The sequence below is a fragment of the Miniopterus schreibersii genome (genome assembly GCF_964146895.1).
Source record: "Miniopterus schreibersii genome assembly, chromosome: 18".
NCBI classification, from domain to species: domain Eukaryota; kingdom Metazoa; phylum Chordata; class Mammalia; order Chiroptera; family Miniopteridae; genus Miniopterus; species Miniopterus schreibersii.
The window spans coordinates 18325568-18337500 of NC_138121.1; the positions used below are offsets into that span (position 1 = coordinate 18325568).

Sequence of the window (11933 nt, forward strand, 5' to 3'; positions counted from 1 at the left end):
GAGTGTATGAGTTGTGTTCATTTGCATTGGTAGAACAGTGCTCTGTTATTTCCCACAATGCCCCTGTGACGCAGCTGGCTCTGCATCACTGAGGACACGGCTGCCTTTGTTACAGGTGATAGAGACAGACCCTGAGCCTGCTCACTCAGTACTAGAAGAAAACTACAGAGAGCTGCTGCTGCAGATCAGTGCCAACGTGAACTTCGCGTCATACAAGTGCCAAACGAGCAACGTGCGCTTTAAGGACACACTGGTTTACCAGACCCGAGTGTTTGAGTGAGTCATCAAAAGCCCCCAACACTCATCAAAAAAGTTCTTTCATTCCATCATTCACTCACAAAGCAATTGAAGTCGACACTTGAAATCAAGATTTCGGCCAGAAGCCCTGGCCAGTGTGGCTCAGTTGGTTGGGCATCCTCCTGGGCACTGAGGGGTTGCCAGTTTGATTCCTGGTCAGGGCACATGCCTGGGTTGCAGGCTCGATCCCTAGTAGGGGGCATGCAGGAGGCAGCGGCCTATCGGTGTCGCTCTCACATCAATGTTTCTCTAAAAATCAATTTAAAAAATCTTTAAAAAAGAAAAACGTATAAGCCAGGAAACTGGCACCCGGTGATCAGCTTCAAAGGGAATAGCCCTTGCAGTAATTCATACCACCACCTAGGAACTATTCTTGTTGGCTCCCCAGGCGCCAGCTAAGACAATATTCACACTAGTGGGGATGGGATCGATCTTAGCCAAGAAACCCCATGACCACCCTATGATCAACAGAAGCTAACATTTCTCATGACCACTCCACGGGTATTGCTTCCAGGCTCCCTGCAGGGGACATGCCCAGTTACAAGAGTCACTATGCTCAGAGAACCCCAAAGCTATAGCTTCCCTCCAGATAATCATAATTCCTCCAGACCAGAGGCAATATACCAAGCAGGGCTCCTTTCTACTATAAACAATGTTGCCTAATAACACAGCTGACAGTTCTCATCTGTTTTCCAGGGAAACTGAGCTAGAAAGTTAATTCAAAGTCAGAACTGTCCTTAAAGGGAGAAAGGGTTATGTTACCCCTTCACCCACACTCAGACTCAGGGATACAAGGATGCCCTGGATTCTGCTTTCAAAGAGCGCGTGGTCTCGGGTGGGGGCGAGGGGACTCGGAGAACTGAAGGTTGCAGCATGGTGCCCCATAGAGGTAGTGAGAACACCTGACGCAGGTAAGTATGGCAGAGACAGAGTGTCGCGGGAGGCTCCCAGACAAGCAGTGCCCCAGCTGAATTCTGGAGAAGAGGAGGCATCCAGGGAAGACGTGGGAAGAAAAGGCCTCCTAAGCAGAGACAGCAACACAGACAGAAAGAGAAGGCCTGTGACTAAGCTCTGAGAATTACAAAGCAAAAGTGTAAGCCACTGATGTTTCTACCTGGTAAAAATTAGTAACTAATTTGTTCCACTCATTTTGCGTTTGGCGCACCTCAGGTGTGCTCTCAAATTAGTATAGCGCCCGAGGCGTAAGGGAAGCCGTGGGGTGCTCGGCTGGTGCCCGTCCCTGCTGAAGCAGGGTCGGCAAGCTCCGGCCGTGGGCGGACTCCAGCCGCCAGCTGTCTTTGTAAGCAGGGCTGTTGGCTCACATCCACGCCCATTCGTTTCTGCACCGTCAGTGGCTGTGTGTGCACTACAGCAGCAGAGCGAGTGGTTGCTGCAGAGACCTACGGCCCGCAGAGCCAAAAATATCTTGCTGTCTGGCCCTTTGCCTAAACCAAGAATTCCTTTTATGTAAACTCTTCCATGCCACTAAGATTTCTTCACTTTACGAAAATTTCCTTTAGAATGAAGACCGCTACTCATAAATTCACACAATGAATATAAGCCCCTGGAGCCAAAGCACTTGACTTCAGGGATACCTTCATGGTCTACATGGATGAGATCGTGGAGATGTAATCCCTAAACCCACCCGAGACCTACTCCCCTAAAACCAGGAGAGCATGTGTGTTTCTTTCTCTAACACAATCATTTTCTTGTATCAAGACCTCACCCTCCTGCTGTCATGTGTCTATGATCAAGTTTAATAGTGATTCAGAAAAAGCCTGTCTCCCAGTTCTTGCCTTAGACCAGGGGGAAACTTGAGGCAAGAAAAAGCTCCACTGATTCAGGACCTGAGACAAGTCTGCGTCTCAGCCAGTGAAAGCATCTCAGGAAGAGGTCGGATGGTGTCTGAGGACAGGGACAGTGTTTCTGGTGGGAAGTGTTTCAGGAAGGAAAGGAGCTGTGGAATTTGCACCCCAGGAAGGTACTGTCGGGTGAAATAGATTTTTGTTGCCTCTCTCATGGGAGCTTTTCAGGATTACCATGATGCATGCTGAGAGTTCATTGCATAGGGTGCCAGTGGTATGCAGGATGGTTTTAGTAATAAACGTGGATATTTTCACTTTCAATAGCAATGTATATATTTTGTGTTTTGGAAGGAGGTATAATTGGTACATCAAATGCATGATTTCAGATAAAATTGCTTAAAACTTGCCTTATAAAGAAATTTCTTAACAACAAAGTGACTTGACCTAGAGAAGAAAGTAACGGTGTAGATGATGGATGTGCCCACAAGACAAAATTCATTTGCGGCACATTTCTCAAATCCGTCCCCTGATCTGTTTGCAGGTTGGAACTGATTAATACAGGAAGTGTGCAGCTGGAATTCGGCTGGACCTCAGAAGAGACAGCCAAGATGGTCAGCTTTGCGATGCCAGATAACCAAGGTAAATGCAATGACAGGTAAAACCCAGGGTCTGAACTGAGTCCCCAATTAGTCAAAGAGCCTTGTTCGTGCAGAAGCGAGCACTGCTCCAGCAGCAAGCACTGCTTACCTACGAAGAAGCAAAGCAGAGGCCTCCTGATGTCTGCAGAGCCAAACGGGCCTGAGAAACTCAAGAGCCGACCTCTTCCCTCCTGGAGCCTGACCCTGCCCCCCACAAGGCCAGCACACTCTCTCGGATCCTTAGGAATCTCTTCTTTTAGATCTTAACCTTCTAGGAGATTACAGACCCTTGGAGAAATGATGAAAGCTATGATCTGTGTCCCCAGGAAATTACACACCGCCCCCAATTTGCAGTTGATACACTTGAAGCACTTGGTAGGCAAATATCCGTTACTCCCGCTTCAAATTGCAGATTCCCAGGCCTTCTAAATGGGCCCTTATCCATGGACCCCGGATTGTGAACTCCTACTTTAAAACAGTGATTCTCCAAAAATGATGTTCACAAACCTTTATTTTTGAGGCAAAAGATCCACAGACATCTACTGGGCCCACTCCCTTGGACCAAAAGGAAACAAATTTGAAACTTGATGGAATTAATGGCAATATTTTTCACAAGTCACCTGTGAGATCTAAGAGTCAATTCCTTACCCCTAGTGCCCAAAGTTAAGTATATCTGCTAGAGGACGTGAGCTCACAGACCCCACAGAAGATCCCTAAGGACCGGTGAGTGGGCTACCTTCTCCCTGTCCTCCCACTGCAAATACAGAATATCACTGGCTCTCTGTCTGCCCCCAGGTTCTCCTCAAAAAGATCAGCTTAGCCAGCACACGGGCAGCACTCTGGACAGTGGCATGGACCACTGGACTGAAGGTTCCCCACTGTCTTTCTCTGTGGAGCCCATGTCGGGCATTGTACCCGTGGGGAAGACTCAGAAGATCCAAGTGAAATTCTCCCCATTGGAAGTTGGAGACTTCGAGAGCAATCTCTTCTGCCAGTAAGGAGATGTGCTCCCCAGAGGAAAGCTCTGCAGCTCCTATCCCTCTTCTCTGCCACCACTACTGCTATTCTTTCCAACCTCTCCACGGCCCCAAATTGCCACATTTCGCTTTAGAAAGATTCAAAGGGGCCAGCCTTAGGAGAACCCGGAGAATGTAGTCTTCTGTATTTCTCGTCAGCTCTCTCTGACTCTTCCTCTGGCCCACCTCTCCCTTCCTGGCCACATACAAAAGTCCACTGGGCAACAAAATAGTTGGCAGCCAGACGGATTCCAGCCCCGGAGCAAGCATGAACTTAGGAAGGCTTCCTTGTACCTTTACTAATACCAGGTTTCAGTACACACCTTGCAGAGCTATTGTTAAGACTGAACGACGTAACACTGTGGAGCTTAGAACAGTGCCTGGCACATTATAAGCACAACAAACATTAGGCGGTGGTGAAGGTGGAGGTGGTAGACCCAGTGCATAGTAAGCAAGGAAGAGATGGGGCCCAGACCCAGTTAGAGAAAATCAATAACCCATGACAGTGAAAGTCCCTGATATGGTGCGCACTCCAAGGAAAGCTCCATGGAGAATGCCCACCTTACAGAAGAGTTCCGTGAACCATGGCTGAGTGTGGCAGAGACCTATGTGAGCCCTAAGAGCCTCCTGGAAACCCCACAGTCACACTGCAGGGACCCTCCTGCACCTAAACTTGGACCTGGGCTGAAAGTCTGCTCACATCTGGTTCACTTTCTCCTAGGAGCTCAGGACACTTTTTTAGGATTTCTGCATCACTTTCCATATCCCACTAGATGCCATGAGAGAGCCAAAGGATAAACCATTTTACAACAGGGAGATTTTTTGTACCACTGACGGAGGAAGTAGCTTGAGGCCATACTTAGGTACACAGAAGGGACCAGAATTCAGGCCCCTCATACTCAGCCCATTCATGCATTCATCCACTCAACTGTTAATTAATCAACACCTATTATGTAGCATGTACTGTTTAAGGCACTGAGGTTATGTTGTTGACCAAGACCGACCCAGCCTCTGCTCTCATGGAGCTCATATTTTAGTTGATATAATATTCATTTCCAACCAAGAAAGCAACAGTGGATTAAACTGAAAACTAAATAATAAAAATAACCTTATCCTCTCAGGATTCCCAACCTGCCACCTGGAGTGCAAGGCCCAGTCCTGTCAGCAAAAGGGCGGAGCTTCTTGCCCATCTGCCATTTTGACCTGAAAGACTCGGACTACATCACCGGTCATCGGCGCAACCCGGATCTCCGAGGGCCTGGTGGTGGGGCTCTGGATCCAAACACCCGGGTGATCGAGTTCACCAGTGTGGGCATAGGAGGGAAGACTATCCGGTGAGTTGCCTAGGTTTGCATCAGTTGAGTTCAGTAAGTCAATCCCCCTATAGAACTCGGAGGAAGAATTCAGAGAATTGAGCTAGATGGGTACCTAGGAGCAGGCTTCACATCCTGGGGTTTGACTGAGAGAGCTGCTACAGTAAGAAAGCTGAGTTCTGTCTCCTTAGTTTTACACCGGGGGAAATTTAGAAGGCATAAAAATATAATCCCTGACCACCACCTTGACCAAGAGGTTCACTAGGGCAGAAGGTCCCTAGGCATCATTATTACTCTGAAGTCCAAAGCTCCAGCCATACTTTGGAGCCCCAAATGAGAGGTGGTTTTCATTTCTACAGTAACAAAATATCTGTAACCGTTCTGATTCCCACATAGCTGGACCGTGCTAGGGCAGGCAAGTCCTAAGAAAGTTTCTCTTAATGTTCAACCCCTCTCTCACTCTCTGCTATCGATTCTCCCCACTCGGCCAGAACTTTCACAATCCTGAATCCAACCACTAACACCTACTCCTTCCGCTGGATCTCTGAAGAAACTGAAAGTCTCCAGAACCCTTCAGCCTTCACATGCCTTACAGAGAAGGGCTGCATCTACCCTGAAAAGAAAGCCGAGGTGTGTGTGTGAATGAGGACCACTCAGCCCAGGGCTTTAATCATTCTATCCCTCTCTGCATAGTAAGTGTTCTGTAGACCAGAGATACAGTTAGGGAGAACAGCCTACCGGTGCATCTATCAACAAGTATTTCTTGAGTGGCTACTGTATACGTTAGGCAATCCTCATGGACAAGACAGACCTGAACTCTCTTGGTTGGCCATGGAGAAGCAGATCTCTAGTATTTGGAGTTTGAAAAATTGAGATTATTGAAGCAGAAAAGGGGAGCTGGACACCCACCAATGCCTGGACACTGTAGAACAGTGTTATTTTTGTCCAAGGGATTGACAGAAGTGAAAGGACACAGATGTGTTTTCACTTGGTCAGGCCAAAGGTCAAAACAGAACATTGGAGTCATGCCCCATGTCTTAGTACTACTGTTTCCAAAGTGATATAGGTTAGGGGGTCTGACTTTAAGAAATAAGAACTCACTGGCCAAAATAGATCTGTGGGTCCCTGTAAGTCCTGCAGAGAATCTTTGAGGCAGAAATAAATCCATGAAACAGAAATTACAAATTCATATGCCTTTGGGGAGGGTCATACAAATGAATGAAGCAGACCAAGGGGACCATGACAGGGACCAGAGTTGGCTGGCCACAGTGCTTCTCCAGTAGATGACCACCACACAGACAAGTGGGCCCAGGGTTACCAACTCTCCTAAATTTTTCGAGAAAAGTTAAAATCCCAAATTGCTATCCAAATCTCTCCATTTGTACATGCCATCCAACGATCTGGTGTGAAATATGGCAGCCTAGCCAACAGAGGCTGTGGGTGGTGTAGACCTCCTCAGAAAGACCTGTGGGCAAACAGGGCAAACAGACATTGATGTTTCTGGTCCAGCCAGACTTATATGCCCTTCAGAGAGGGTAGAAAGTCAGTGGTCACCTGATAATGTCAGCCTTCATAACCCCAGTGCGACAAGCCTCAAAGGGCACATGGAGTAAGTAAACAGAAGTGCCTCTTACCACTCTGTTCCAAACTCTCTTCTCAGATTGCCTTCCAGTTCATGCCTATGCATCTGAACATCACAGAAGCATTCTGGACTTTCTCAGTCCCCGAACACAACATCACCGTCCCTTTCCTGCTGGTAGGCAAAGCCTCCGACCCTCTCGTCAATCTGAACAAGTCACACCTCAACTTAAGTTGTCTCCTCATTGGTAAGGCCGCCCTGTTGGTTTACATTTAGAGTTGGCTTGACCTTTAGGGGAGGGAAGTGGGGCCAACCCAACAATGAGTTCTAGGAGCTGGCTGGGGTGGGGACTTTTCCTGGTGCCCTTGAGAAACATGCCTGAGGGCCTTTCTCACTGTCACAAAGCCACAAAATAGTTACCTCTTAATCCAATGTATGTTCTAAACCCATACACTAATAGCCAAAGGAAATGTAGGAGCCTTGTTACAGATCCTACTTGGAAGATTCCTTTAGGGCCTGGACTGACCATCTTCATTTCCAGTGCCTCATGTCAGCCTCATCCTGCGTGTGCATGACCCAAATTTCTTTGCTTCTTGGTGTGTGCCACAGTAGTCAGATTTCTCTGCCATCCTTTCATGCATTTTTTTGGTTCAACAAATATTATCAAGTGCCTTATATGACCTAGGCACTCTTCTGGGAGCTGGAGATGCAATGGATAAAGCCATAGTTCCTGCCCTCATAATGGTTATATTCCAGGAACAGGAAGCAGACTACCAAAAAATAAAAAAGCAAAATATATAGCATGCCAGGTGTTCATAAGTGTTCTAGAGAAGAATAAAGCAGGTTTGAGAAAATAAAGAGTGCCACTTGGCAGTGGGAAGGTGACATTTGAGCAGAGACCTGACGGAAATAAAGGAAGTGACTGCCAGGTCCCTTATAACCCTGTGAATCTATCACATGGATGTGTTAAGTGTGTGTGTGTGTGTGTGTGTGTGTGTGTGTGTAAAATACAGCTAACGCCAGAAGATGTTTTAGTACTTCAATTTTTATTTATGAAAGTAATAAGCCAATCAATGTAGCATAGTATAAGGAAAAATTTAATAATCTCTTCCCACCCATCCTATCTTATCCTTCCCTTTCCATCAAAGAAAACCAGTGTCAACAGTTTGATGTGTAGTATTTCCATGCATTTCTCATAGTGATACATCTAAGTCAGCAGGAGGAAATTATGATGTTTAGTAAGGTCTTCAACAAGTAAGTGAGCAATATGTCATAAGAATAATAACAGCATGACAAACAGAAATTAACCTAGGAATGCAAGGGCCGCGCATTTCGATATCATCACTACATTAACCGTTCGAAGTAGAACAACCATGTGATCTTATCGATACATACTGAAAACTCATTACTAAAATTCAGGGGGGCATTCTCAACAAAAACTCTAAGAGGAAAAGAGGACTAGAGGAAAAAATTTGAATAAAGAAGGTTAACCAAAATCAAGAGGCAAATGTTATCTGATAACCACGTCAGTTAAAATCGAGAATTAGTCAAGGCTGCTCCTTATCACCATTGTTATTGAACACTTCCTCAGTGACTTTAGCAAATACAATAAAACAAGGAAATTAAATAGTTGTCATAAACATTGTGGGGAAAGGAGACAAAACTATCTCATTTTGCTATAGCTGATTACTTCAGACATAGAGAACTTCAGGAGTCGCCAGAGAAAATCAAAACAAGTGGTAAATCAACAAGATAATTTAGTAAGTGGCTAGATACAAGTCAAGAATGCAAAAATCAATTGTTTCTTTCTTTTAGCGGTAAGCACTTAGAAACAAAGAAGTTCTATTTAGTATTGACAAGACCTATATAATATCTAAGGTTCAACATAACAAGAAAAGCACAGGACCTACATGAAGAAAACTATAAAATCTTATTAAAATGCCCCTAAACAAGATCTGAATATTTGTCAATTCTCCCAAAAGTAAATGCAAAATTAATCAAGTTCCAACTAGAATCTCAGCTAGGGTTGCCAAGTAAAAATACAGAAACATAGTTAAATTTGAATTTCAGATAACAGTGAACAAATTGTAGTATAAGTGTGTCAGCATAAGCATGTCCCATGCAATATTTGGGACAGATACTAAAAAATTATCTGCTTCATATGGTAACCTTAGTCCCAAAGGACTGCAGGGGTGGGGGGAGAATTGAAGAAAATGATTCGAAAGTTTTTGTGGAAAAATAAATGCTCTACAATAGTCAAGGAAAGTAAGAAAAAGCAAAATAGCGAAAGCACCTCTATTTATTAGCCAGGACCCTGTCAGGACCCTTCTGACCTGCCCGAGGTCTAGTAAAGAGCTCACCGTAGGGGTGACTTACAAAGGTGTGAGCAGAGCAAAGGGGCCTCCCAGGGAAGGTGGGCCCGTTAACAACAGCAGGAAGGCCCTGGGTCTGAAGAGACAAGGAGGGAAACAGTGTCGCCAGAATCCCAGGAGAGCTGGGGCAGCGGAGGAACCAGCCAGCAGCAGCAGGCAGTCGATGGGGCGAAGTTCTAGAGGCAGAGCCGGAATCCCGCCCGGGGAGGAAGGGCACGTGCAGAGCCAGAGGAAGAAAGAGGCCCAGGAGCTTGGGGGAGGAAAGAATAGAAGCTGGAGAATCTCTGGGAGGGAGGCGCCCTCTTGCCCACAGAGCAGCGCCTGCCGAGATACTTCAGGAGCGGGCAGGAGGCCTCCACTGAGGGCTGGCGTTTCCTCCTCAGGCCGGGAAGCCAGGGAGACCGTGCAGATCATCAACAGGGAGGAGCAGGGCTTCAATTTTGCCTTCCAGGAAAACTCCCGATTTTCTGAAGGTTTCAGCAATAGCCTCATCGTATGTCCCATGGAAGGCTGGATCCCACCGCTGTCCAGGTAAAGAAATAGGAAGGCCCCCAAGACTCACCCACCTAATATGGCAGGAGTCCCAGGCCTGCCAGCCAAGAGAATCAGTTTCCCTTAGAATGCCCCATTTACAGCCTTCCAACTCCGAAATTTAGATGTTAACAATCCCATCTCTGTCCTACTTATTCCCTGCTGTTCATTTTCCTGATGAATTATGGAGCATCGAGAATTTTAAGCCCTTGTTTTCAATATTTTCTCATATATATTCTTTCCCTTGCTAGCTACTATATTTGAGAATCCATAAAGCAGTGTACTGCCTTGCCTGGAAAACCTTCAAAATGCATCATAATTTGGAGTTATTTTGCCTTTTCCTCATAGAGTTTCTGCTAACTCATTGGCCCCATATTCTTTAGCAGGTCTTAACAGGTGGCCCAGTCAGCTAATCTGCTGTCTTCTCCCCCAACCAGGTTACCAATTGATATTTTCTTCACACCAAAGCAGGAAGGAGATGTCAACTTTAACTTGATCTGCAATGTGAAAAGGAAAGCCCAACCTTTGACCTTGAATGTCAAGGCTGAGGGCTACACTATGAATGCAGAGGTCAAGTGCAAAGACAGGACTGGCTCAACCACTCTCTTGACTCCCAATCAGATTACCGTTCTCAACTTCTATGAGGTAAAGGTGTGAGAGGGCCTTGCTCTCTCTTGGTTGCAACACTGGCTGGGAAAGTCAGTACCAGTGAATATTAGCTAAGCCTCTCTGTTTCAAATGCCAAGGGGACCAGGAGAACTGAAATATGCCAGGAGCAGCTCCATCCACAGAACGTGTGTGGTTTTGATGTGAATGCTTCTAATTTTTCAGTGGGTGGAGAGACGGTAGGGAAGGGGAAGAATGCTTGTATTAAACACACAGAAAGGATGTTTGGCTACCAAGGGAGGTCTAAGATTTAAACTGCCATCTTACTCTTCGGATATGAGGAGCCCCCAACACTTAGTAGCTCTTGCTGGAATATCTGGCCACATTAACCTAATGATACTCAACTCACTAACATCATCCTCCATGCCTATTTTCCAAGGGATATTTTTCCCCAATGCATTACATATTCTGATCCCAGAGGAGTGAGCCATGGTTTGCATTCACTCAATATACTGCTCTGTTCTCTGTCTCTCAGGTGGAGATGAATGAATGTGTCCAGTGTGAATTCACCTTTATCAACACTGGGAAGTTCAACTTCAGCTTCCAGGCAGAGCTGTCTGGCCCCAAGGCCCTGCTGCAGTACTTGGAATTTTCACCCACTGATGGCACTGTGGATGTGGGGCAGAGTGCCCCTGCCATCCTGTCCTTCCAACCGTTTAAGAAATGTGTCTTGAAGGGCCTGGAGCTCAGAATCAAGGTGAGGCCATTGAACATTGTCCGACAGCATTCTGTCCTGGGAGAGTAATTCTCCTGAGTGTTTCTGGTCTTCTCCACCCTGCCAGAAGCTCCTGGAGAGTGGTCATGTTGGAGATAGTCCCATAGTCTCTATTAATGGCCTCAGCCGAGGTGCCTGGTGAGTGTCAGTTGAAAAGCAGCTGAGCATCCATGCACTGGTATATCACGCAGCCATGAAAATAAATAAGGGAGATTGATGGAAGGTGAGAGAGAGAGAGAGAGAGAGAGAGAGACAGAGAGAATATGTACAACATTTTCCAAGATAACTTATTGAATGAAAAAACAAGGAACTGCGATATCGGCGGGGATGGCAGAGAAGGACCTCTGAAAAACTGCTCTTCTATAGCAATGAGAACACTGGCAGAAACTATCAAAATCAACTTTTTCAGAACTCTCCAAATTAACCCTTCCACCCTTGGCATATTGGCCTTTGACCTCATTCCTGTCATCTCATGGTCACAAATGACCACCCCTCCTGCCACCCTGTGTCTGCATTACAGAATAGAAATAAGGGGAAGAGCCTGAAGGCAAAATACTTCCCCAGCAAGACTGACTCCTTATCTGAGATGGGACGCCTTCTGTCTGCATCCTGACGGCCAGACTAGGTCTGATGGCCTTTCGCCACAGGGAAGCGGGAAATCGCACGGGTCCTGTCCTTTCCCCGCTGACTTACTTTACTCGGCAGAATAAGTTCGAGACCCATGCGTGTCGCTGCAGATGGCAGTATTCCATCTCATGGCTGAGCAGGCGTCCAGTGTGTATATGTGCCACATCTTCCATCCTGTCATCCACTGAAGGACGCGCTTAGGTGCCACCGATTGCACTCATATGCGGGACATAAAACAAAAAGCAACAAAGGAACAAAACACAAACGTAAAAACAAACAAAAAAATAGACTTGTAGATACAGACAACAGAATGGTGGTTACCAAAGGGGAAGGAGGCGGGAAGAGGCTGAAGGGGGTAAAGGGGGCCAAATACA

At 46.3% G+C, this 11933-nt stretch overlaps 1 protein-coding gene across 1 annotated transcript in view; it reads left to right on the forward strand.

Annotated features, from left to right (window-relative positions):
* HYDIN (HYDIN axonemal central pair apparatus protein) overlaps window positions 1-11933 on the forward strand; it is a 253955-nt gene that overhangs the window by 219497 nt on the left and 22525 nt on the right. Inside the window, exons 66-74 of the mRNA XM_081119804.1 lie at window positions 116-276; window positions 2644-2741; window positions 3536-3734; window positions 4878-5090; window positions 5561-5699; window positions 6730-6895; window positions 9404-9551; window positions 9989-10196; window positions 10693-10914. Coding sequence (XP_080975930.1) covers window positions 116-276; window positions 2644-2741; window positions 3536-3734; window positions 4878-5090; window positions 5561-5699; window positions 6730-6895; window positions 9404-9551; window positions 9989-10196; window positions 10693-10914 — 1554 coding nt within the window. The remainder of the gene's footprint in view (window positions 1-115; window positions 277-2643; window positions 2742-3535; window positions 3735-4877; window positions 5091-5560; window positions 5700-6729; window positions 6896-9403; window positions 9552-9988; window positions 10197-10692; window positions 10915-11933) is intronic.